The following is a 26580-nucleotide window of genomic DNA, read 5'->3' as shown; positions in this document are numbered from 1 at the left end:
GATAAAAGTTTTACAGATTTACCTGCTCAGTCAGGCTTCAAATTGTGATCCTTAGATTGTAATCTTTTGAGTAACTAGGATTATAGGCATGGGCCACCAGATCCAACTTTCTTCCATTTTTTAACTTTGTTTATGGCAATACCTTGCATATAGTATTTCCCCCTTATTCTCCGGTGATGAGTTTCCAGATCTTCTGTAGCTGTACAGTCCTCAATGGAAAATGATCATTTGAGACCAACTCTGAACAAAGAATCATTGTGACTAGAAGGTGAAATGGTGGATAAGGGAGGACTACTCAAAATTATGTTTTTAGAACTTATCTAAGACCTCTTCATGTGTAGTAACAAGGCATTCATGGCAAAAAACTTTTATCAAAAAACTATATGGCTAATAATTCAGATTTTCTAGAAGATTATAATTTATTTTTCACCTTTGTTGAGGTATAGTTGACAAAATGTGCATACTTAAGACATTAAGAATTGTGGTCTTGTCCAGTGAAAAGGACAGGGAGGAGTGGGAAAAGATTGGAAGAGAAAGAAGGAATGACATATTATTCAGATTTCTGGATTGAGCTTTTAATAGCATATATATCTTCTGTTCTACTTAGTCTTATTCAGAAGATCTCATAGGTACATTTTATAAGTAGCGTCTAGCCCTAGGGATTTAAATGTTGTCTACTGTAGATCTTGCCTAGTGTTAGGAAAAGCAGATTTGGCATATGTTAGCCATCTGTGATAAAGAGGAACAATTTTGTCTGAATTTATGGAGTAAGTAGGTTTCATTCTATGTATTCTTACCACAACGGTTGAATATGGTATTGCACACCTGTAATCCCAGCACTTGGGAAGTTGAGGCAAGAGGATTTCCAGTTTGAAGCCATTCTGGACTATGGAGGAAGACTACTAAAAGAAGAAAACAGAAGGGAGAAAGAAGTTCTACTGAAGGACTGTAGTTATATAATAACTCAGAATATTCTGGAATACCAAGGATGTGTATATAGTGGGAAGATTTTGCTGTCCATTTGGATTAGAAGTTCATTCACTACTAGGTACAGCCCTTTTTTTTGTGGAAAGGATCAGGGTGTCATTTATAATTAAACTATTTGTCATGTTGTTGGCTGGCTCCCCATCAGCAGATGATGACAGCTGTATTATTAAAATAAGATTTTTCCAGGTGCTCACACCTATAATCCTAGCTACTCAGGAGTCTGAGAGCTGAGGATCACAGCTCAAAACTAGCCTAACTACGGAAGTTCTTGAGACTCATCTCCAATTAACTACCAGAAAATCAGAAGGCGGGCTGTGAAAAGTGGAAGAGTACTAGCCTTGAGCAAAAGAGCTCAGGGACAGCACCCAAGCACTGACTTCAAGCCCACAATAAGGTTTTGCTTCTACCCATGAAGAAGCAACCTTGCTGTACCTGTCTGTTACTGAGGTGGGTACATGGCTTGAAAAAAATGGAACCAGCAATTGAAAGAAAAGGTGAAAGGGCTTCTGGGTAGAAGAAATCTCCTAATTTAATTTGATTAGGTTGAACATCTTTGAGTATGGTCGTTGTTGTCACTGTAGGAGGAAAGATTTTTGAAAATGAAAATTGTTTTGCCAACTTTCTTTAAATGCAAGCTATTTCTATAGTGGAAAGAAGAAATAATGAGGCTACTAAGACACTTGTGGCATTTCCTTGTGGGTACACATAAATTAACTACTGATTAATTAATAAGAGAACATTCTTTCCCCTTTGAATAAATTTAATCCTATTGAAAAATGCAGTAAAAGACCGTGGTTTTCCACATGGAGGGTAATTTTATTTTAATCTAATACAGTGTATTTTTTTAATCATTGTCAGAATGAGACACAAGTCTCTTTCAAACCAGATTGTCCATAACTCCTTCTAAGAATCCTAAGTTGTCCAGTAGACTGATGGCTACTAGCACTGGTGATGGACTTCGAGGTTTAGTTTCTACGCTGTCATTATTTCTGACACACATTTCTGAGTCATGGCCCTCTTTCATTAGAGAATGCATTGTGGAGTAAGGATGATATTAAATTTTAATGTTGTTGCTATTATTACTGTGGATTGTTTTTAAGCATAAGTATGCCTGCTTCTTTAATTCCGGTATCTACAGGGCCAGAAAACAGAAGAGTGTATAAACAGTCAGGAAAATTACTGCATACCCTGGAGACCCAGCATCGCAAGCTCTCTCTGTTGTGAATGATGAATCAAAATGGAAAGGTTATCATTTTCATTAGCTAGGAAAGAACAAGACCATACTTTTCTCCACGTGTAATTACAGCAGTTCTCAGGCAGCATTACACTGCAGTAATTAGTCTAAAGGTGTGTGTGAGGGCAGGCTGTGCACAGACACTAGAAATATTATTTCAGAATTTAAGGTCACAGCCTTGTGTTTAACATGTTCCAGACAGCTTAGAGGGGGATGGGTAGGGAAAATGATTTTACCAGAGCTGAAGAAAGACATTTGACATTTTCCAGAGTCATGTATTCAAAACCAGTCAGGTAGAAAAATTGTATTTTATTATCTACAGTAAAAAATAAATAAATAAAACTTAGCTGCAGAGGCAGCATGTCAGAAAATTTTGTAGGATAAGCAGAGATAAAATTCAAGATTATAAGGATTGTGTTATAAACTCTTAGAACTTTTGATATGTGTTTTGTAATCTTCTTTTTTTTTCCTATACCCAAAAACTAGACAGGAAAAGTAATTGTTAGAAACTTCTCAGGGAAAGGAAAATAATCTTTTAGCATCTTATAACTGTACTTAAGCCATAAATATTTACCTTACACAGATTCTCAAATGTATTTTATGTGCATGTGTGTATATCTGGCCTTCACAGGATTTTTTTTAAATTATAAAATCAAGTTGAAATAGTAAAATTTATCTAGCGCAATACTTTAAAATAGACATTGAATTGACATTCTTTTCCAGATATACATCTCAGGTTTTTAGAGTGTAAAACAGAAGTGAGAAGACAAAAATTTAAAGCAAATTTGGCATACTTTATATTTAATACCATAGATGAGTTTGAGAGAAACCTTTTGCTTTTCTCTGGGGGAAAAAAAAAGAGTACTTATACAAGTAACTTTCCTTACTGAGTTAAAGGTATTAACTCAAATATCCTAATGCATTTTTTTAAGTTGACTAACATCTGCCTTTCTTCAAACAATTATTTTGAGCTTCTCCTTTAAATCCTTATGTAGTCTGGTAACCTAATGGCATGATCCAGCATTCATTCAACAACCAAATTCTTCTGGAAACTACTGCTTTCTGTCATGCAAGTGTGTTTTGCACACATTCTCTTAGCCATATGGTTTAGAACTGATGTTTCTCACAACATGAGGCACTTGGGAAATCTGAAGCATAGATGTGACACAAATGACACAGCTCACTGATTATGTAACACTGAAGAAAACCTACCCAGAAACTGAATCTTAATATTGCTTTTTGTTTGTCACAGATGTTTCTTTCCTGAAGGAAAAGACATCACTGCAGAATTAGATCTGCCATGCTGTAAGTTTTCAACAGCTAGCAGCTGAATGGGAAGCAGAAAATAGTAGAACAGTTCCTCTCAACTTCTTGGAGGGATAGCTACACCCACTCCACACCCTTACTTTCTTTAGGGGAATACAGCTTTCCTTTTCTGCCTTTGTGATATAAATAGACATATACACACATGCCTGTATGGGAGCTTTTCTTATCTCTGTCACCTGGGCCTTGAGGACTGTTGCATACTTACTCCATTGCCTAGCAGCTCCAGGGTTAATGGTTACTGGTCACATGGAGCATTGTGAGGATTTTTTTCAGCACTTTTCCTTACTTCAATGTACCAGTCTATGGAATGGTTTTACAAGACTCTTTTAATAATTATAATTATTTTATTCCTATAGTTATAAAAGTAATTGTTTAAGCCATACACCAGTGGCTCACACCTATCATTCTAACTACTCAGGTGATTAAGAGCTGAAGAACTAGGTTTGAAGCCAGCTGCAAGGATGTCCCTGAGACACCAAAAAGCCAGTAGATCTGTGACTCAAGTGGTAGAGTGAAGAAGATAAGCAAGAGCACAAGGTCCTGAGTTCATGCTCCAATACAGACACAAATTATTTTTTAAAGTAAAAAATGTTAAATTGTAAATTAAATTAATAAATGTAGTGATAAATTCTGTCTCATTTTCATAAAATGACCTTGGAAGGTAAGGTAAAATAAAGTGAAGCTTTGTGCACTGACATTTGATAAATTAGAAAGTATACCTCACTTGTTTTCAGCAGATAACCCATGACTAAGATCCTCTGTCAGAGGTTCACAGACCTAAGTTAAGTAGAATTGGGCTGTATTCCTGACAGACGCCTCAACTGAGTTTCCCATAGAAATGCTATCATGGAGCTTGATACTTAGACACTCAGGATATTGCAAATCAGGCTGATTATTATGATGCACAGAGAATCTGTAACCACACTGCATTATTATTGCAGAGCTGGGGTTATAACAGCTAGACAAGGTAGAGGGAGGTGATTCATCTTAAAAAAGCAGACTTGGGGCCCATAGATGTAGCTCAGTGACAGTGCTTAGCTTATATAGTATGAGTAACGTTGGAGGGTGTGTATGTGTGTACAGAGAGAGAGATAAAGTGAAATGATAGATTGATAGATAATTGAAGGACTTGAGATTTATACACACTAGCTTAGCCCTTAAATTCCTTTATCATTACCAAAACACATTTCCCCTTTCCACAGTTGCAACTGAACTTACTTTCCTTAATTTTTTTTTTTTGCCAGTCCTGGGCCTTGAACTCAGGGCCTGAGCACTGTCCTTGGGCTTTCTCAAGGCTTAGTGCTCTACCACTTGAGCTGCAGCACCACTTTCAGCTTTTTTGTTGGTATGTGGTACCAAGGAATGGAACCTAGATCTTCATGCATGCTGGGCAAGGACTCTACCACTAGGCCAAACTCCAGCCCCTTCCTTAACTTCTTATAGGCTTTCAGACTACTTAAAACAGTTGATTCTGTTCAAACTTGCATCTGTTATTCATTTGTAGAAAGCTTCATTTCTAAACATATTGAGGAAAGCTTTTATTGTTTTTTTAATGTGGTTTTCAGGGGTGTGGATGGATGGCAGCAGTTTTGGAGCCAGCCTTAGACTTCTGCTTACCTTTGCTCCATGTCCTTGGGAACTTAAGAACCTCCACAAGGAAATAGGGTGCCAAGAAAGGGGCTGGATGCTATAGCGGTTCTCTTGAGCCCTCCTTGCAAATGACAGCTAAGTAGACTCTAGATAATTTTGTGGTGGTTGAGGGAAAGTCCAGCCAGCTACTGTGTAAACACAGCAAGTCTTTCTAACTGTGTGTACATTTAACTGTCATCGTTATTATCTCCAGATGAAATAGAACAGCCCAGAAATGTGGCTACAACTGTCCACACAAATTTTCACATGAGCAGAGAAGCAGCAGAAATCTCCAGTGGCTCTACATTCTCACACTTGTTAATTCCCTGAAACTTAATGTTAGATGAAGTATAATTGCAGATTTCCTTAAGAACCATTGACAGATACTTATCCTAAGTTATAAGCAACTCACACAGAGACTTGTGGGCAAACAATCCAAGTTTTCCACTAGAAGAAATACTTCCATGAAACCCAGTTTGTTGTTGTTGTTGTTGTGGTTTGATAAACAGAGCCATGAAGGAACTTGCCTTTGAGGGTATTTGGCTTTTAAAAAACGATAATGTTGCAAGAACTTTCTTCAGGTCAGGAATTGAAATTAGTCCTTGAGATGGCAAGAATCATCTGAGAGGTCTTGCCATCTTTGGATAGAGTTTGAATGGCAGAATAAACTACATGGCAAATGATGGTGTATTAGGTATTTGGCATTGTCAGATGGTGAGTAAGGGTTGGGTTTTTTTTTTTTAATTGTTAGGTGGTCTATTTAGTGCAGCTGTGTTTATGTTTCCCAAATGATAACTACTTGAACATGATGACAAGTCCCTACAAATGAGAATAGGAATCTCTTTTTTAAAAAAATCATCATTCCAATGTGCTTCAAGTCAGAGGTGAGGGGTAGTATTATCAAGTAGCAGTGGCAAAATAATTCTAGGCACCATCATTCAATACACCTGGTTTGCCATATCACACATTTTGACAACCTTGATAAAAAGAAAAAAGTAACTGCTGCTTTTTACAGTGGAATAATCTTTGAAATGGTATTTTTTGTTGGTGTTGGGTTTTAATCTTTCTGTTATTGAATGGTCACTTGTCTTTATTATTTAATTTCCCGGTTATTAAAAATGAATGTTTAAATTAGAGATGCAAAATTCACAATTGACTCTTTTTTAATATTTTTTCATATATTTTTATTGTAATTAATAGAAGGGTTACATGATATTTGCCAGGTAGATGGTGCATTAATTCCCATACATTGATACCCTTTCACATGTCTTGGTCCCCATTTCCCTCCCCCCTCCCCCCACCCCTCATCTTGTTTTCCCCCGTTCCCTATCCAATTTCAAATAACCAAATACAAATATATCTGATATATCAGGTAACAAAATGAGATACTGTAACAATATGAGATAACCAAGGGACAGCAAAAGAGATGAGAGATAACATAGTACCTTAAGAACAACTATCATTCATTATATGGCTTATGTTTCTATATCCTAGAGATCCTTTCATTTAGTGTCCTACTGTATGGCCTTTTGTTGTTGTTTTTTCTTTTTTACCCGTCCTGGGCTTAAGCTCTGGGCCTGAGCACTGTCCTTGGACTTTCTCAAGGTTAGAGCTCTACCACTTGAGCCGTAGCACCACTTCTGGCTTTTTTCTCTGTATGTGGTACCAAGGAATCGAACCTGGGTCTTCATGCATGCTAGGCAAGCATTCTACCACTAGGCCAAACTCCCGGCCTATATGGCCTTTTGTATCAGGGTTTTGCTCTATTGCAAATCTCTGCTAGGAGAGCCCAAGGTTTCTACTGATTATGACAAATGAGGGAAACCATTGAGCCTAAGTTCCTTTGAGTCTGGCTTACTTCACTTAATATGATTTTTTCTAAGTCTTTCCATTTCCTAACAAACAGGGCAATGCCATTCTTTCTGACAGCTGCATAGAATTCCATTGCGTACAAATACCACATCTTGTTGATCCACTCATCAACTGAGGGACATCTAGGTTGGTTCCATATCTTTGCTATGGTAAATAGTGCTGTATAGACACATGAAGAAATGCTCAACATCTCTGGGCATAAAAGAAATGCAAATCAAAACAACTCTAAGATTCCACCTCACTCCAGTTAGAATGGCCAGGATCAAGAAAACTAATAACAACAGATGCTGGAGGGGATGTGGCCAGGAGGGATCACTACTACATTGTTGGTGGGAGTGCAAACTCGTTCAACCACTATGGAAAGCAGTATGGCAGTTCCTCAAAAGACTAAACATAGAACTCCCCTATGACCCAGCAATTCCACTACTTGGCATTTACCCAATCATCCAGAAACAAAGACATACTAAATTCACAATTGACTCTTTAAAAAAATCAAATAAATGTGCATGGGGACTTGATTACATCAAAGAGGCATTGGCCTTTGATAGAAAATTGCATATAGTTAGAAGATATTTGTGAGAATTGGTGATTTCCGAATTGCAAACAGTATGTAAGGCGGTGAGCTACTAGGGCCTAATGACTAGTTTTTAGAGGCATTTTCTTGAGTACTACATCCCTCATAACTCAAATTAATGTTTATTACTATTCTTTCATATTGCCAAAATATTTTCATGAATTTTTGGATTAGAAGCAGCTTGTTCTGGCTTGTTTTGCCACTTTGTTTCTTGAAACAAAGTGCTATTTAGATTTCTGGTTTGTCTTAGAGGCCTTAATTATCTTACTTATGTTGAAGGAAGAAATAAGTTCTGTTTCAGTTATGTAAGAAAAGAGACTCTATGTTATGCTAATTTTGTATTTGCACAGTTAATATTTTTCAAGAAATTTGAGTCAGTGATTTAAACAGTGTAACTCTTAAATAACTAGCCATCTGCAGTCGACTTTAAATTCAAGAGGACAGGACAAGCTTGGAACACTTGCTAGGTGGCCATTTATTTTTGATTCTTCAGATAATTTTCCTTATTTTATCCTCTTTTCTCCCCACAGATAGGTGAAAGACAACAAGTGTTAGTAACAGAAGAATCTTTTGATTCCAAGTTTTATGTTGCACACAATCGATTTTACGAACAGGTAAGAAGCACCTATCTCAGTACACTTAACTTTTTCTCCAAAATGAGAAACAAGTTCTGAAATGGAAAGCAAAGGAGATTTCAGAAGGGTTGTTTTCACACAAGGTTTATCTCTGTAACTTGTTCTGTAGTCCACTCACTGCAAAGTAATACATTTGAATAGTATATTGTAATCCACATCAATCTCTGATAAAACCAACCTTGGACTTTGGGGAGTTTGGAACCAGGCAATTAACCCTGTCAAAAACACCCACCACCTGGTGACATGGTAGGAAAAAGTCCTGCACAGACAGAAGGCAGGAAGGAGGTATGCAGGTGCAGCTTTAGCATGAAAGGCTGGGGATTTCCTCTCGGGTCACATCAGTCCTGCATTGCCCTTTTGGGGCTTGGTCATTTCGTTTTCCAGGCATGTTTACTTTAACTTCTACTTTGATAAAAACAAAACAAAACAACCAAGCACTGAAAGCAAAGTGGGGGGGGGGGAGTCCATTCTTATGGACTCAAACTGTGTGAGCCACTATGTGTTGGACAAGACCCACTGTACTTCGTGTTAAAGGCACCTCTAGGGGCCCCCCTCTGCCCAGCTTTTGACATCCCACTTCTTCAGGCAAGAAGACAGTTCAGAAATGATTGAAGGAAACCCAGGGCCTCCCCAGGAAAAGACCCTAGGCAAGAGCCAAGGGGGAGGTGAAATCTGCCCCAGAAAGGAGACTCTTGTAGGGGGTGGGGGCAGACACGGTCAGCCTGGATTACCTTTTCTTCATGTCCAGTGGGTTTTCCTATGTTTATATTGCTTTCTCATCAGGTGGGAGGTCATGGCTGGAACTGGAGTGTAGGATTCAGGCTAGTGCGGGTATGTCAGGTAAGGGAAAGGCAAGGAAAGCTGGCTTCTCAAATTAGAAAGCAGAAGTGTGTTGATAGAAGAGGCCCACAAGGAACAATCACAGCATGGGTGTTAGGTCCACAGAAACCTTGCTCTCCTCAGTCCCCAGAGGAGATTGTAACTGAGGAAGGATTCCCAACATTCCACATTTGAGCTGAGGCTCTTTCCCCATCTCCTGTCTCATTAATATACTCCTGAGGGCCATTTTCTTATTCAGGCCAACCTTCTGCTTAGCCCTGGGGAGGAGAGTGATTGTATTTCCTTGCCTCTTCCCTCTCCTTTCTCTTGCCATCTGGGTTTTTGCCTCAGCAGGGAACTTTTCCCCCCCTTCATTTTAAAGGCAATGGCATGCCTCATTAGCTGTTTCCTCCAATTTAAAGCAGCCAGGCTTTTTCCAATTATTAAAACCGGAGGGAGGAAAAAAAAAAAAACCACACAGATCCCTTCATTCAGATCAAGGCCACAGATCAAGGAGGGTTATTTTTCCAAGTCTCCCAGGGATAGTTTGCTCTAGAGATTTTCTTATTTCATAAAAACTGATTTAAAAGGGCTTTCATATCCTGATACTAAAGCTCTTTTAGTTCGTTTGCTTGCCATAAGTAATTCACCATCCAGGTGACCTTTCCCCTATACTTTGATGAAGCAGGGTACTCAGTGGTCATAAAAATGAAACTCAGAAAGACCAAGATCTAATTCTGCCTCACCAAGAAATTGGCTGAGGGACTTATGGCTCTTATCTTAAATTTTTTTTCTCTACAACTAAGCCTATCAAAGATGTCAAAAGAATTATTTTTCTAAATAAGATGAGTTGCAGAGGTGGAGATTGTATCTAAATATCAAAGTGTTGTTGGATTAGAATGGGTCTATTTATTTTGGACATCAACTAGGAGAGATTGGCAAGCATAGCTACAGTACTAAAATAGAAGTATAAGGGAGACTGAACTCGTTCAAACCACCTCTAAGTCCCAAGAGAGGGAAACATTTGCTGGAGGTAAACATGTACTCTTATCAGCAATCTCTAGTGGAAAGGGACCATCTGATCATTTCCCGTGAACCTGCCAAAGTACTCTTTAGGGTAGCTGGTTCTGTGTGGAGGCAAGCCTCCAAGGACTAACAAGCACTTTCCCAGAAGAGCAAGGGACTCACTTGATGCTAAACACCCATGTATTGTGTTATAGAGGCTACTTGTCAGTGTCCTCCCTCTTCTTCTGGAACACATGTGTGTATACATCGCAAAGACACACACACACACACACACACACACACACACAGAGGCCTTTATTTGACATATCTGTTACTCTGACAGCTAACTAGGAAGGTATTTTAAAACACACACACACACACACACACACACACACACACACACAAGGCTTTCATCATTATTGGCTTAATTTTGGTCATTGAATGGAACAGCCAAGGGCAGAATATCAAAGGCCTGTCCAGAAGTGACAGGCTGACTGCTGGGGGCGGAATGGGAGGGGACTTCCTGGTCTGCTGTCCACATACCTCAGGACAACAGTCATCTGGCTGTCTACAGCCCAGTCCCCCCTCCCAGAATAGCCTTCCCATCCTCTAGGAACCTCTGTTCCTTGAGAAGCTGGAAAAGCCCTCTTTGGAGTAGGGGGTGGGGTGGTCCTAGCATAAAAAGGGCTTAAGGAGGCTAAATCAGGAAATCAGAATCATGTATTAACCTTAGTTAACAGTGGGAGATCAGTATTGGGTTGTTTACTAGACAAATGTAAGATGTTAATGATAGGGACAACTGGGTGTGAGAACTCTATGCTGACTTTGTCATAATTCTACAGATTATAAAATTAACTTCAAATAGTTTATTTAAAAACATCAAGCCTTCTGGATTTTTCAAAATAGGTGCTGGTGCCAAAGAACCCTTCATTCATGGGGAAAATGGTCGAAGTGGACATTTATGAATCAGGAAAACATTTCATGAAAGGGCAGCCAGTATTGGACGCCAAAGTATACACACCATCCATCAGTAAACCACTGGTGAAGGGAGAAGTCTCAGGTTTAAAGAAGGTAAGTAAAAGATGCTTTCCTCTCATCCCACTAGTAAAGAAGCGGCTGTGGAAGCAAGTAATTCCAACCCATGTTTCTGTTATCATTTACAGTTCCCTTTGTGTGTATGTATGAGGCTTTAATCCTTTCTGACAAATTGAAATCTGAATTAGAAAGATGTGCTTTTGCTGATGCCCAACAGTTTTGCTCCTGTGCTATAAAGGAAACAGGCTGTTTCTATTCCCATGCTAGAAACAGAGAGGAAAGCCATTATTTGCAGGTAAAGGATCAACAGTGAAGAAGTTCTGATCTGGTACACACGTGCATCTTAGGTCTCAAAGAGAAGAGAGTGAAGCACAGAACACTTTCTCACTATATCAGTGTGTACAGTATCTTGAAAACCTACAGGCAAAAGCCGCCAAGCCATGTTGTATACGTGGGTATAGTTCCTCTCCCTAGAGTTTTAGCTGGATATCTACTTTAGTCATGTAGAGTGAAAACCAAACGTTCTTTTCTTTCTGTAAAAAAGGAACCCAACCCCTATCTTCTACCTTGGTAAATATGGCTTTTTGCCAAGTTCTCTCTTACATTTCATTGACCTACAGTTGTAAATGCTGATGGAGTGTGAAATGAAAATGTATATCACATTTCTAAGCATCATTTGATGCCCTTTCTCCAACATAATTATTAAGTACTCCAAATAAAAGTATATAGCACTGACTTAGAATATAGGGAAAAGATAACTAATCGTGTAATTCCAAAATTCTTTCCTGAGATGGATTGTAAGGGTGTATAATGGCACTAATGGTAGTCTAGCTGAACTTTGGGAACAGTGACATAGAGGACTCGTGAATCTGGTGGACTGCCACCTCTCGTGAACTTGGCTAGCGTTGTGTGAAGGATCTTGGGGATTATGGCAGCCTGGCCATAGAATGACATGGATACACTTTTGTTAAAACCCTGAGTGTTTGCTTAAAAAGGATAAATGTTAGTGTTTGCTATTATGAGAATTTATTTATGTATTTGTTTGTTTGTTTATTTATCTTTATTGGTCGTGGGGCTTGAACAGTGGGCCTGGGGCACTGTGTCTGAGCTCTTCAGCTCAAGGCTAGCACACTACCAATTTGACCCACAATACTACTTCTGGTTTTTCTACTGATTAATTGGAGATACAAATCTCAGGGACTTTCCTACCCAGGCTGACTTTGAACCATGATCCTCAGATCTCAGCCTCCATAGTAGCTAGGATTACAAGTGTGAGCCACCAGTGCCTGGCTATTAATTAATTAATTTTTTGTGTGTCATGGGGCTTGAACTCTTGGCCTGGGCACTGTCTCTGAGCTCTTCAGCTCAAGGCTGCCACCCTACCCCTGGGCCTGGGCATTGTCCCTGAGTTCTTCAGCTCAAGGCTACCACCCTACCCCTAGAACCACTTCCCATTTTCTAGTGATTAATTGGAGATAAGTGTCTCATGGTCTTTTGTGCATGGACTAGCTTTGAACCTCAGTCCTCAGATCTCAGCCTCCTGCATAGCTAGGATTACAGGTGTGAGTGACTGCACCCGGCTTCTATTTACTTTTTTAACCATCTTATTTGGAGGCTGGGATAGATGACCTAGAAGCATCAGTAATGTAGAACTGAAATTATATTGTTAGAAATCTGTCTCTGAGGGGCCGGGAGTTTGGCCTAGTGGTTAAAGTGCTTGCCTAGCATGCATGAAGACCCGGGTTCGATTCCTCGGTACCACATACATAGAAAAAAGCTGGAAGTGGTGCTGAGGCTCAAGTGGTAGAGCTCTAGCCTTGAGAAAGTCCAAGGACAGTGCTTTGTGCATGCTAGGCAAACACTCTACCACCAGGTCAAACTCCCAGCCCAAGTTTTTTTTAATCACCATTTGTGATTTTAAATAGATAAATCTTACTTTTACTTCTCATTTTTATTTGTTTGTTAGAGGCACCTCAGTTTGCACTGAGGATTGCACTTGCTTAGCAGATGCTTTGTCATTTGATCCATGCCCTTATTACCCTCCTTACTTATGTCAATTTTTAAATGTATTCCAGACTTCCTGGGATCAAAAGGCTTTCTTACTGAATTTGTCACAATAGTACATTTTTTTTTTTCCTGACAGGAAAATCAGAATGTTTTTAGCGGGAAGAGAACAACTTTGATTCTTACAAAACTGATCACTTCTCAGTTTTTTTGAGCTCAAAGACAACAGATAAAGGTGTGGAACCTGTGGGGGCATGAGTACTAGTACATGAACTCAGGGTCTGGTATTGTTCTGTTTTTTTCATTTGAATCAGGCTTCCAGACCTGGTTTTTGCTAGTTATTTTCTAGAGAAGAATCTAGCAAACTCTTCTGCCAGAGCTGGCCCTGAATTGAGATCCTCTAGATCTTAGCCTCCTGAATGCAAGTGTGGCCTCTGTCATCCGGCCACAGTGCTAGAACTCTTGGAGGAGTCAGTTTAACTAACTGAGCAAGTCAACATATGCTTACAAATGCAGAATTCTGGAAACCAAAGAAAGAAGATGGAGAGCTGCAGGCCAGCCTACATAGTTAGGCCACTTCAGAACAAGCAGTTCTTTTTTGATTAATTATTTGGTCTATGATCATATAGTTCAGTCACTGTTGCATTTGGCAGGGCTGTTGTGTTTCTCCATTAAGATAATATGCTCAGTGCTACACAGCCAACTTATCAGAACTTTTTACCTTTTTTCAATTGTCTGAGCTTTTCTTGACATTTTTTAGAAAAACAACCCTCCTTATACATTTTGCAAGAAAATCTAGAAAGCCCAAAGCACGTAAAGCAAAACATTACATTCAAAAAGTCTTTTCCATTAGTATACATCCTTAACTGAGAATTTTATGATCATTTTTTTTGAAATCTTCAGCCCTGTGTGTTGTATTTAAGCTGTCTCACTTAAGTCCAAGCAGCTGTCCTGTTGAACTCTTCTGATAAAACATGTGAGAAGAATGGCAGATTTAGAAAGAAGCTCAGGGTGGCAGGCAGAAACAAGGATTATTCTGACTCTTACATTGACCTTTCCTACACGAGCTTCCACAATCCTTGGTTGTCCCACATGGAACATGGTAGTAAAGAGTGATCATTAATCCAGGGGCTGGGCTCCCACCTGTAAACGCCAGGGATCACAGTTCAAAGCCAGCCTGGCAGGAAAGTCTGTGAGATTCTTAGTTCCAATTGGCCACCAGAAAACCAGAAGTGACATTGTGGCTCAAAATGGTAGTGCCAAAAGAGTTCAGGGACAGCGCCTAGACCTTGAGATCAATCCCCACACCCTCCCCCCCCAACCCCCAAAAAATAGTGATCATGAGGGAGTCTTCCAGTTCCAAGATTCAGTGACAGAAAGGTTTTCTTTGACAAAGCTGGACTGAATGTGACAAGACTTTGAATTATATAAATTAATAAATACTAGGCCTTGTTATTTTCAGATAATTCTAAGTAAATACTCATAACATAGTACAAAAGGAAAACTATAATGCCCTTTTCTCCTATTTTATTGAAGGTGGCCTCAAACTTGTAATTCCTCTGCCTCATTTAGCCTCATGACTAGTAAGATTGACAAACAAATCCCAACATTTTTGACTAGAAAGAAGGTTTTCTTATGGATCACATTTTTTTTTTCTTTTCAGCGATTAGAGGAAGAGAACAAGAAAAGAATAGAGAAGAGAGACAAAATTAATCTGATTATACTTAGGGAAGGTAGGAGCTGAATTGTCACCTCTATCATAGTAAGAAATATTTTTTAAATATGATTAATGTCAGCAAAAAGGCATCCTTGAAGCTTTAGGGGATAACTAAGAATCTTGATCTTTACTGTGGAATGAATGTTCCAGAATGGAAGAAGAGTGTGTGGGAGAGGGGTGGAGAAGACACAGAGGGTTTCATATATATTCTAGGGCAAATAATTCTCAAAATATGGTTCCCAGGCTCAAAGGGTCTATGTTATCTGTTCAAGCCCCAGGACTGGCAAAAAAAAAAGTGTCAGCATTATCTAGAAACTTGTGAACAGTGTAGATTTTGGGATCCCAAGTTTCTTGTCAGAAAGACTGGGAATTAGAATCAGGGATCTGGCATTTTGTTTTGTTCTTGAGACAGGAAGGGCTTATTAAAGTGCCCCGGCTGGCCTGAAACTCACCTCTTCTTGCCCTAGCCTTATGTACCATAATGCCTGTTACTTAACAAGCTTTCTAGTCAGACATTGAAATATGAAACCCACTCTCTAGAAAAATGATTCCCAAGTGACAGAGGAGTGTTTGATATTTAGAGAGGCAATTTTAATATCTTAATGTAATAATAGCAATAGCAGCTTACTTCTGAAGAAAATGTATTGATAGATTTTCTTAGGCCTTTGACAAATCCGTGGCCGTTAGTTAGGATAGAAAGGTACCTGTGAGCCATCATCAAAGAGTAAGGCCAAGTTTGCTTTGCTTTGTTTGGCTCTATTTGAAGTCTAATCTTGAACTCTTTGTGAAATTTTTCAAGTAACTGTACATACAAAAAAGTAGAACAAAGAATAATTATTCCACATACTACTATTCACTGTTGATAGTTATAAACTCATAGCCAATCTGTGTTATCTACTCTGTTCCCATGCTCTGATAATTTGTAATGAAATTTTATTTGTTATTTTATCTAGAGATTCATCATTAAATATTTCTAAAAGAGGATTGTTTTTTAAAGAACCATGCTATATTATCAAAACACATTATTGACTATACTACTAGATCTCTTAATTGCCATCAGCTAAATGTCCCATGCTGATTGCTATGATTCAGAGCCAGAATTTATGAAGTTATTACTCTAGGCTGAGTGTTCTTGCCTAATATCTTCCACGTATCAATTTCTATCATCTTCTTAATCTGTGAAAAGCCCTGTGATTTTTAATATCCTGATTTCACAGATAGGCAATCTGGGCATCCACTGACTGAGTAAATAACTCACTTAGAGTCACAGAATTAGAATTAGGAAGAACAGGAATTTTAGAATTTATTACCTCATATTTCCCACACTCAAGCCTATGTTTTTTGTTTGTTTGTTTGTTTTTGTTTTTGTTTTGCCAGTCCTGGGCTTCAGCTCAGGGCCTGAGCACTGTTCTTGGACTTTCTCAAGGTTAGAGCTCTACCACTTGAGCCTCAGCACCACTTCTAGCTTTTTTCTATATCTGTGGTACCGAGGAATTGAACCCAGGTCTTCGTGCATGCTAGGCAAGCACTACCACTAGGCCAAACTCCCAGTCCTCAAGCCTATGTTTTTGTTTTTGTCCTTTAGCAATGATGCACTATACATAAGTGCAATATATATATATAATAATGATGCATTATATCTAATTATATCAACAGCATTTAGTGTGCTCACCTTTGTATGCAATTTGTATTCATTAGAAAGCAATTCTCCATTTGCTCTTTTTTTCAGCTCCCAATAACTTTGGCTCTTTACTTAGAAATTTCTGTCCTCTTAAGTACCTATGTAAGTGGAATCACATTGTATGAATTGTTTATTATGATGTTCTCCAGTTTTGTGTTACAGTTTAGTCTTAAAGTCTTAACATTGTGTTTTATATTTATATATATATATATATATACATTCTATACATGCATGCATGCACATACATATATACATACATACCTACCATTTTTTTTTTTGCCAGTCCTGAGCTGCGGCTCAGGGCCTGAGCACTGTCTTTGGACTTTCTCAAGGCTAGAGCTCTACCACTTGAGCCTCAGCACCACTTCCAGCTTTTTTCTATGTATGTGGTACCGAGGAATCGAACCCGGCTCTTCATGCATGCTAGGCAAGCACTTTAACCACTAGGCCAAACTCCCGGCCCCCATACCTACCATTTTTAAGATAGGGTCTCATCTTTTCATCGTTTTGCATCTTCCTCCTGAGTGTTGGGTACATATAGCTACTCCAACTCTTCTATTATTTACGTTTTGTCAGTTATGGGGCTTGAACTCAGAGCCTAGATACTGTACTTGAGTTCATTTGCACAAGACTGGTACTTTATCGCTTTGAGCCACAACTGTACTTCTGGCTGTTGAGTGGTTAATTGGAAATAAGAGTCACATGGGGACTTTTCTGCTCCCCCCCCTACCCCCTGGCTTGGGATCCTCAGATCTCAGCCTCCTTTGTAGCTAGGATTCCATTCTGTTTTTAAAGGCTGACTCATGCTCCATTGAATGTATATAGACATTCAGTGAACATTTCATCAGTAAGTAGTTGTGTCTTTGGGTCATGGTGGCTAACACTTGCTCTGAACATGAGTATATAAATACCTTGCCAAGTTCTAGTTTTCAGTTCTTTGGGCTATTTATCTAAAAGTTGGAAGACTGAATTATATTGCCATACTGTTTCTCACCTCAACTATCCTCAGTGCACAGAGTTTCCAGTTTTCCCCAACCGAGTCAACCTTTGCTCTTGTATTCTTGCTAGTAGGCTGTCTTTCTGGCAGGGTAAGTTATGCCAGTATGTCTCAGCCCACGTCTATGCAGCCTCTCCTCTTTATTTTCAATTTCATTATTTGCTAACTTCTGGACAGTAAGTCCTCTTCCTATAACAGAATCAGCTTACTCTAGATATGAGAAGCTCAGACAAAATGATGAGAAAATGGAGGATATTAATCATCTTCTGTGTGTTCCATTAGAAAAGATATTAAAGTCGTGTCTGCCTCCGGAAGACATGAGACTGTGAACAGTGCTGCTATCTCATTAAAAGCTAACTAGTGTTGCTTCTGATGTTCTTCCTCACTTGTATGTATCCATCTTACAACAAATCACTGAGTTTTATCATTTCTCAGATAGATACTTAGGGAAGTCAGAGCTGTTCTGTGCCTGGCAGAAGATTAGAAAGAACACCATCTTTCCACGCAACCGCCCCTCCCCACTGTAACATTAAAGTTAAAGTCAGTTCTCTTGCAAAGGTTTTGTCTTTTTTAATTCATTCTTAGTGGTAGACCTGCTTTTTAGAAAGTGATGTGAGGGCATGACATTGTGAATGTGCTAGAGGACTTAAAGGCTGTTGGGTTTGAGTTCAATTTATGATGACAGTTCTGGAAGGGTAAACAACTCACTTCTTTGAATCTCAGTGTTTTTACTTATAGAATACAGGATTAAATTAGAAAAGGTAGAAAAAGTAGCTGAAACCCAATAGTTGTTAGTATACATGATGAGAGGACTCAGTAATTGCAGCTTTAAAAACAACTATTTCCTAGTTTTATTTTGGATTTAATTTTTTTTAACTACTTAGCTCTGCTGGATGACAGTGATTTGTGTCTATAATCCTGGAGATCTGAGAATTGGGGTTCAAAGCCAGCCTAGGCAAATAAATCCAAGAGTGTAGCTCAAGTGGTAGAGTGCCAGCCATGAGTGACAAAGCTCAGCAAGAATGCCAAGCCTTGAGTTCCAGCCCCATTACCAGCGTGTGCGCGCGCGCATACACACACACACACACACACACACACACACACACACACACGAAAATTGCTCTAGTTGGCTTCTACTACACATTATAGTATACCAATTAAGAACCTAGATTCTAGTTGAGCATTGGTGGCTCATGGCTATGATCCTACCTACTCAAGATATTAAGATCTGAGGATTTAGGTTTAAAACCAGTCAGTGTAGACAAATTCAAGAGACTCTAGCTAATAAGCAAAAAGCCAGAAGTGGAGGTGTGGCTTAAGAGGTAGAATGCTAGTCTTGAGAGGAAAAGGCTAAGGGACAGTGCTCAGACCCTGAATTCAAGAGGAGGAGGGGGAGAGAAAAGGGAGGGGGAGGGGAGGGGGAGGGGAGGAAAGAATACCTAGGTTTGAAAACTGGTTGTACCACTTAAACATACGATCTTGGAGAAGGTCAGTCTCTCTCCTCTGCAAATGACATATACAGAAATGGCCCATTTTGGGCAGTATCATTATTCATGATACATGCAAGAGCATCCTTTCATTTTAATTAATGAAGATAAGAATTGCACATTATTTTATTATTTCAAAAGCATTTACTAGCCACTGATTTTTTTATTTTTATTTTTTTTACAAAATCACAGATGAAACAACATCAGGGGCTGGGAGCTTAGTGGCAGAGTGCTTGCCTAGCATGTATTAAGCCCTGAGTTCAATTCCTCAGTACTACATACATAGAAGGAGCTGAAAGTGGTACTGTGGCTCAAGTGGTAGAGCAGTAGCCTTGAGAAAGCCCAAAGATGGTACCCAGGCCCTGAGTTCAAGCCCCAGAACATGCATAAAAAAAATAAGAAAGAAAAAAACATCAAGCTCTGAGACACCTTCATGTACTGGGAATGTCAAATCATCACCAAGGTTTTGTTGCAGTTTTTTATAGCATTGGCAATTCTTGCTCTTCCCCTTCTTTATGTCCTTGTTTAAAGGGGAATATTTTAGACCCTGTGGCCTTTCTCTGTTGTTTCTTACAAGTTCAGGGACGACTGCCCTGGGGTGCCTGGCTGCCACCTGTTTCTCATCAGTTGGGACTTTGAGCTTCATGATGGATTCACGTAGGTAGTTACATAGCTCAGCACCAATGCAACCAGTTGCTCTTGGAAAGGAAGCAGAAGTTTTAAAGGGTGGCATGGTTTGCCTCATTACCAGACAAAGGGCCAGCAGAACATTCAGGCATAGTGGGTTTTACGTACAAACTATCCTGTATTTTCAGTGCTTTGACCCTTAGAAAAACACCCTTAAAATGCTTTCCTCTCCATCTAACATTCATTTCTAAAACCACTGAAGTGAAAGGCTCTATTAGTTTAGGGCCAGATTTGAAAGCACATGAAACTGCGTTCACAAGGTTAAGAAATGGCTTAATAATTAAGTTAAAACAGTTGAAAGTGGATCTAATTTCAAACAGATCAGCTAACCGTGTTAGAAGCAAATGAGGGTGTGTTCCTTCCTATTTTCCTTCTACCCCCAAGATATTGGCTCCAATCCCAAGAAGTTTTTTCCAATTCCTTTTTTAAAAACTTTATACAAGATTGAATTCTTTATTGCCCCTATGTTAAATTAGTATTGTGAGCAATTAAAACTGTATTACCCTTAGTATTTTCTGCATTTCTCTCTGTTATACTGCTTTTCAGGGTTTCTGCTGCAGACTTCTGAGGGCCTAGCTGAGTTCTACTGTGTGATGCGGAGCCGGTGAGCTTTACCTTGTCAGACATCGCTCCAGCTCAAGTGTTATGGGATCAGTTCAAACTGTGTTCAGTATGTCTATAATACCTTTCTTGGACCAGTTCGCATACCAACCAAAGTTTCTTGAGTGTTTAGCCGATTATAAACAATTAGCTTTCATTTCACTCACATCACTAATTGTGCAATCACTGATGATAATTCTCTTCCTCCTGAGGGTTGTAGCCAGGGCATAGTGAGGGGAATTGCTTGCATCAGAGAACTCACTGTGCCTTAATAATAATAATAACAGTTCCCATATAGTGTGCCTCTTCTATGTGCTTAGTACTGAGGCTTTTTACTTGTAATGCTGCATTAGTTGTAGCCTGGGCTAGGGCACCTGAGTATAAGGAACACTGTGCTCTCTATACTTTTGTGTAAATCCCAAAAAGGAACCATGGGCTGCGATGAGACAAGCACTCCTCTTTTGTCTCCATTGTTACGGGAAATTGAACAGTGAGCTTGAAACAGAGGTACCAGCAGACTCCCTGAGCGAAAAATCAGACCCCTGTGTCCTAGGGCTTAAATATATGGCATTTGGGTGACACCTGTCTTCTGGGCTTCTACATTTACTCAACGTAGTATAGGGCCAGGAACCTGTGGCTCACTCCTTTATCCTACGTATTTAAGAAACTGAAATCTGGGGATCGCAGTTTGAAGCCAGTCTTGCCAAGAAAGACATGAGACTCTTATCTCTAGCAAATTACAGACATTCTGGAAGTGATGTTATGGCTCAAGTGGTAGAGCAATAACCTTGAGTGAAAGAAGCTCAAGAAACAGTACCTAGGCCCTGAGTTCAAGCCTCAGGACCAGCAGAAAAGAAAAGGAAAAAAAAAAAAGGACACGGTAGAGAAAGCTTCCCCATGAGAGCCACAGTTGTATTTCAGCAGCACTGAACATAAGTCTTCAGAGCCCTGCCTTGTCCCCCTCCCTCCAGGCTGGGACTAGACAGCCTTCAGGAGATTGCTTTCTCCTATGATGATCAGAAGCAGCTGTCCAGAGCTACTCTCAGCATCCTCATTTTTATTTTATTATGTCACCAAACATCTTTGCCTCTTTACTCAGTTACCAATTACCAATGCCAGATATGACCCTGTGCCTCAATTTGAGTGGGACTGTCCTAGTTTATATCTGTTGTTCTGTGTCAATAATAATGCCCTCTTCCTTCCCTAACGTAATACAGTAGATTATATGATTAGCCTAGGAATGCCCAAGGTAGATCCAGCTCTGACAAGCACCTCTTAGAATATAAGTATAAAAGATGTGATCCTGTCCTCCAAGATGTTAAAGTCTCAGTGGGAAGAGAAGATGGGTGCTGCATAGCCGTGTTTGTGTTTCCAAATGATTTCTATGTATAAACCTAAATCACCAGTGTAATGGAGGGAAGAGTTAGGCCTTTGGGTGATTGGATGATGGGGCAGAGCCTACCACTGGGATTTCTGCCTTCATTACACAGGCCTCAGAAGTTGCTGTGTCCTTGCTACGATGTGAGAACAAAGACATTGCCAAGGGGAGAATGATGATATATGCCTGTAATTCCAGCTACTGCAGAGATAGAAGGATCACTGACCAAAGCCATCTTGGGCAAAAGCATAAGACCATAGCTTAAAAACAAACTAATAGCAGAAGTGACTAGAAGGGATGGCTCAAATTGTAGAGTGCCTACCTAGCATGCATAAGGCCCTAAATTCAGTTCCCCAGACATCCAATAAAAATACTGACTATATTTAAAACAGGAAGCAGGGTCTCACCAGACACCAAATCTTCTGGCATCTTAATCTTAAGCTTCTCAGGCTCTAAAACTGTAAGAAATGAATTTTCTTTCCCTTAAAAGCTTATGCCATTTGTAGCATTTTTATTATGGTAGCCCAAAGGGACTAAGATAATAGGTAGACATAAAAAAAAAAAATCCAGCCAAGTATGGCTCAAGCCTGCCATCCTACTAGCTACTTGAGATGCAGAAATTGGAGAGCATTGAAGTACAAGGCCAGCCTAAGCAAAAGTGTTCCAGAACTTCATCTCAAGCAAAGGCTGGGTATGGTGGTACACTCCTGTTACCCAGTACAATGGCTAGATGGAGTGTTACACACTTATTCTCAGTGTCATTGGGAAGCACAAAAAAGTAGGAGGGTTGCAGCCTAGATGGGTCCAGGCGTACAGCAAGATCCTAGCTCAAAAATAACCAACACAGAAGTGGTTCAAGTGGTAGAGCACCTCCCTAGCAAATGCAAGGCCCTGAGTTCAGTCCCCAGTACTGTACCAGAGGGCTAAAGTGGAACAAGAGATTATAACAAAGTGCGAAGTCTTTGAAGAGTACTGTGGAATCTAGGATAAGGATTCTTTTCCACAGAAAACAGTTGAGCTAGTTTAAATAGGTAGGAATTTACATAGATGGTTCGAAGAAGCATTGGAATTGTTGGAAAGTGGAATTGTTGCTGAGTTTTCCGAAAATGACATCCATTAACACATAGGAGCCCCCGGTGAGAGGTGTTGCCCTACCCCAACAAGACAGAGAGGCCCCATGGCCTGGCTGCGGCTGCTTACTGCCAACCACGGTCACATCCGTTACAACTGATTGTAGACCTCGGTCTTGTGCTTGCACCCTGGAACAAAGGAGATTGGGAAGCATTATTTTTGGAAATCTATTTTAGGAAGGTAAAATTTACAATGTGAGGGGCTATTGGTGTGAAGAGAATATTCAAACAATTTCCACCACAGAGGTGTTGGTGGATGGGGCAAGATTTGAAGGGGACTTTGAAGGGGAGAAAGGCTTAATCAGGTAAGTGAAGCTCTTCACGACTGAGCAAGCACTTTGGAGTCAAGGATTGTGTGCTCAGAATCTGCAGGGAGGGACACACATAGTCTGTGGGTCTTCACTGCAAGACCAGAGACAATGCTGGAGACCCCACCTTACCCAGAAGTGGCCTATGGCATGTCTGCTTAGAGCTTTTGCTCTAAAACATTCACATGGCCCTACAGAGATAGAATTATTCACATTTTCTGATTGGAAATAACTTGCTTCTACATGACCAAGAGTACTGAGTGAATACTAGGGGTTTTCTCCACACACAGGCCAGTTTTGATTTTTTGTTTTGTTTCGTTCTGTTGTGGGTTTTTGTTTGTGGTTGACTTTTAACCAGTAATCATGTAGAAGTTGTCTATGTGAGGAAAAGCTCATAAGATCAGGGCCACACATCTGCTCTGTTCACCTGTAGCTCCAGGCCCTAGCACAGCATCCACAGTTGGTGCTCAGCACATATTTGGTGAATGCACTTAGCTTTCAGTGTACTGTGCAGTGTGCAGTGGACAAGTTCTTCCTCAGAATCAGGGCAGATGAGAGTGAATAATAGGTTGAAATCATTTACTTCAACTCAGAACATGAATATATTATTTAAGCATTAAACAAATCACCATCAAGCCACTCCATCTGCTCTTTGAAGTCATTTGACATCTTGATAAGCAGATTGCAAAAGCTCTTAAAGTGATAACAATCTTGTAGAGTAAAATTCTTTCTCTGGGAACTATAAGGATGAGTACTTTATGGCAAAGCTTGCTTTTAACCATAAATTTCAGTTTTTATTCCTTCCTAATGATGAAAGCCACAACCCATTTTTCCTCTTGTACTCAGACTTTTCATTATAACTAAAATAATGGAACACTACCTTTCAATAAATTAAAAAAATATTCAAAGGAATAGGGTATGATCCTTTTCTAACAGTTTGCAGTACTTACATTTAAAAGGCTTTGGAGAAACACAGTTTCTCCTGTTCTGTCTCTCAAAAGCAATTCTCTAAAGGTACTGAGAAGCGTAAATATCCAATCAGTAAGGGAAGCCCATTATCTGGAACAGTTACCTGTTAAGAAGCAACCTTCAAAATTCGAATGCCTTTCAGATTAGCCACCCTGTGAGAGACCCCCCAAATGATGACCAACTTGAACGTTTTCTAAGGCAGAGTAACAAGAACAGTAAAGAAGTGATGAATCTTCAATCCTTATGCTTTTGTAGATAGCTGGTTTGAGAAGGTCCCATGGTGATTTATTTTTGTGCTGCTTTTTAAAAATTTGTTTCCAGATTTGAAATTTGGTTTATCCTTGACATGAATTGTGAAAGTCACTGACCTGAAGTTGTTCTACTTTATGATATATTTATTGCTATATGCTGTTATTGTTATACCCCACAAATTTTACTAGGTCATGCTCATTTCCAGTTAGTACGTGTTTTGGTTGGGATATGTTATTTTTTTTAAATCACTGTGAATCTCAATCTGACCTCAAAACTGGTACTCCTCCTGCCTCAGCCCATGAAGAGCTGGGTTTACAGTGCTGCCTCCCAGTGCTTCGTTTCAATCGTGTATTATCTTTTTCATTATTTTAGTTGCCCATTGGGTACTTAGGAAGTTGTGATTCACTTTCCATATATTTTATATTTGCTATTCCAAGTACCCTAACAAGACACATAGTACAATTTCAGCTTTTAAAATGGAGACCTACATAATCCGCTGGAGAATGTTTCACATAATAATGAAAAGAACGCATGTATTCTGCAGCTATTGAGTAGGGTGTTCTGAAATTGCCTTGTGGGTTCACTGACTTCATGGTATAGTTGAACTCACATGTTATTTTATCATCCTTTTTTCTGGATGATCTGTCCACTGAGGAAAGTATGATATTGAAGTCCACCACCATTACTGTACTAAAGCCCCCCCTCCCCTCGTCTTCTTTTCCTCTTTATTTTATTTTTGTTGGTAGTGGGTATTGAACTTGGCCTGGGTACTGTCCTTGAGCTCTTCAGCTCAAGGATAGTGCTCTGCTCCTTGAGCCACAGTGCCACTTCCAATTTTCTGGTGGTTAATCTGAAATAAGAGTCTCACAAACTTACATGTCAGGCTGACTTTGAACCATGATCCTCAGATCTCAACCTTCTGAGTAGCAAGGATTACAAATGTGAGCCACCAGCACCCAGCTTCCCTTTATTCTGTATGTTGGATGGCCCAGGGGTCAGATGTCACTGATCAGCAGGAGTGAATTTCCTGGTTTTTCTGACCTGGTAAAGACTTTATTTCTGCTTTATTCCTGGAGGGTAGTTTTGCCAAGTTTGGTATTCTTGGTTGCCGATTTTCTTCTTTCAGGATTTTGAATATATCATCCCCATCTCCTGTGGCTTGCAGGATTTCTGCTGAGAAATCTACTATACTTCTAATAGGTTCCTCTTAGAGTTGACTTTTTCTGGCTATTCCTAGAGTTCTGTATTTGTCTTATACTTTGGATATTTTGAGTATATTGTGCCTTGGTGAAGACTTTTGTTTGGGATTTTTGTTGCTTTCTTTGCATTGAGTTCAGTAGTAGCTATTGAGTTTCTTATATCTGTATGCCCATATACCTTTGAAGTTCTGGAAAGGTTTTTATTGTTTTGAGAAATCGTTTTTCCTGAAATTCTCATTATATGAAGTATTTTGTAAGCTTTTCTCTTTCCCTCTGCCTTCTTACCCTTTGGCCTGACTTGATCGGTTTAAATGACCTGTTTTCAAATTCAGAAATTTTTTTCTTGCTTGTTCTAGTCAATTCTAAAAATTCTCAATTGTGCTTTTTGTTTTGTTGATTGAAGTTTCTAGCTTCAAGGTTTTCCTTGGTGTGTGTATGTGTGTGTGTGTGTGTGTGTGTGTGTGTGTGTGTGTGTGATTTCTGTCACTAATGAATTTCTCATATTCTCTGCACAACGACTTTCTTGGGGTCATTATTTTAATTTTTTAGGAATTTCATATATTTCCTTCTACTATTTCCTTCTACTACAATCTATTTTATGGCATTCTGTTCCTGTGGATGTGCTATATTTCTTTTCATATTTCTTTTATTTCTATGTTGATGGTTCGCATCTGCTCTAATCATTTCTCTCTTCCTAGTTTCAAGTGTAAATTTTGCTGGAAAAGACATTTTTATTTAGATGGGTGTCAGTTTCAGAAAGTGCTTATCTTTGGTTTCAGATGAGCTGAAATGACCTGTGTGTGAGTCTTTCTGCTGAAATTGATGCTTACAGCATCAATGAACACCTTAGTAATCTGGACTGCAGGGACTAATTATGCATAGAGCAATGAATGTTCTCCAAGAATGCTGGCGGCTGAGGGGTTTGTGATGGCACATGCCATCAACTCAGTGTGGGATTCAGAAAGGACTGCCCCCAGGTTCCATGGAGCAAAAACGGGTGATACCAAATGTGATGGTCTCAGAGGATGTGGAGATCTTCAGCTCCCTCCAATGAA

General features: G+C 39.5%; 1 protein-coding gene across 2 annotated transcripts in view; it reads left to right on the top strand.

Moving 5' to 3' along the window:
• The window catches only part of Cdkal1 (CDKAL1 threonylcarbamoyladenosine tRNA methylthiotransferase), a 519085-nt gene that overhangs the window by 476207 nt on the left and 16298 nt on the right, over positions 1–26580 (top strand). Inside the window, exons 14-16 of one of the 2 annotated variants that reach the window (XM_090356316.1) lie at positions 8153–8236; positions 10988–11152; positions 14784–14853. In XM_090356316.1, the coding sequence (XP_090212442.1) occupies positions 8153–8236; positions 10988–11152; positions 14784–14853 (319 nt within the window). The remainder of the gene's footprint in view (positions 1–8152; positions 8237–10987; positions 11153–14783; positions 14854–26580) is intronic. The other variant, XM_090356314.1, reaches the window with a different exon arrangement.

The sequence above is a fragment of the Megascapheus bottae genome, chromosome 22, assembly GCF_031878675.1.
Source record: "Megascapheus bottae isolate mThoBot1 chromosome 22, mThoBot2.hap1, whole genome shotgun sequence".
NCBI classification, from domain to species: Eukaryota; Metazoa; Chordata; class Mammalia; order Rodentia; family Geomyidae; genus Megascapheus; species Megascapheus bottae.
The sequence above is the reverse complement of the archived record's forward strand: the minus strand, read 5'-3'. Positions and strand labels throughout refer to the sequence as shown.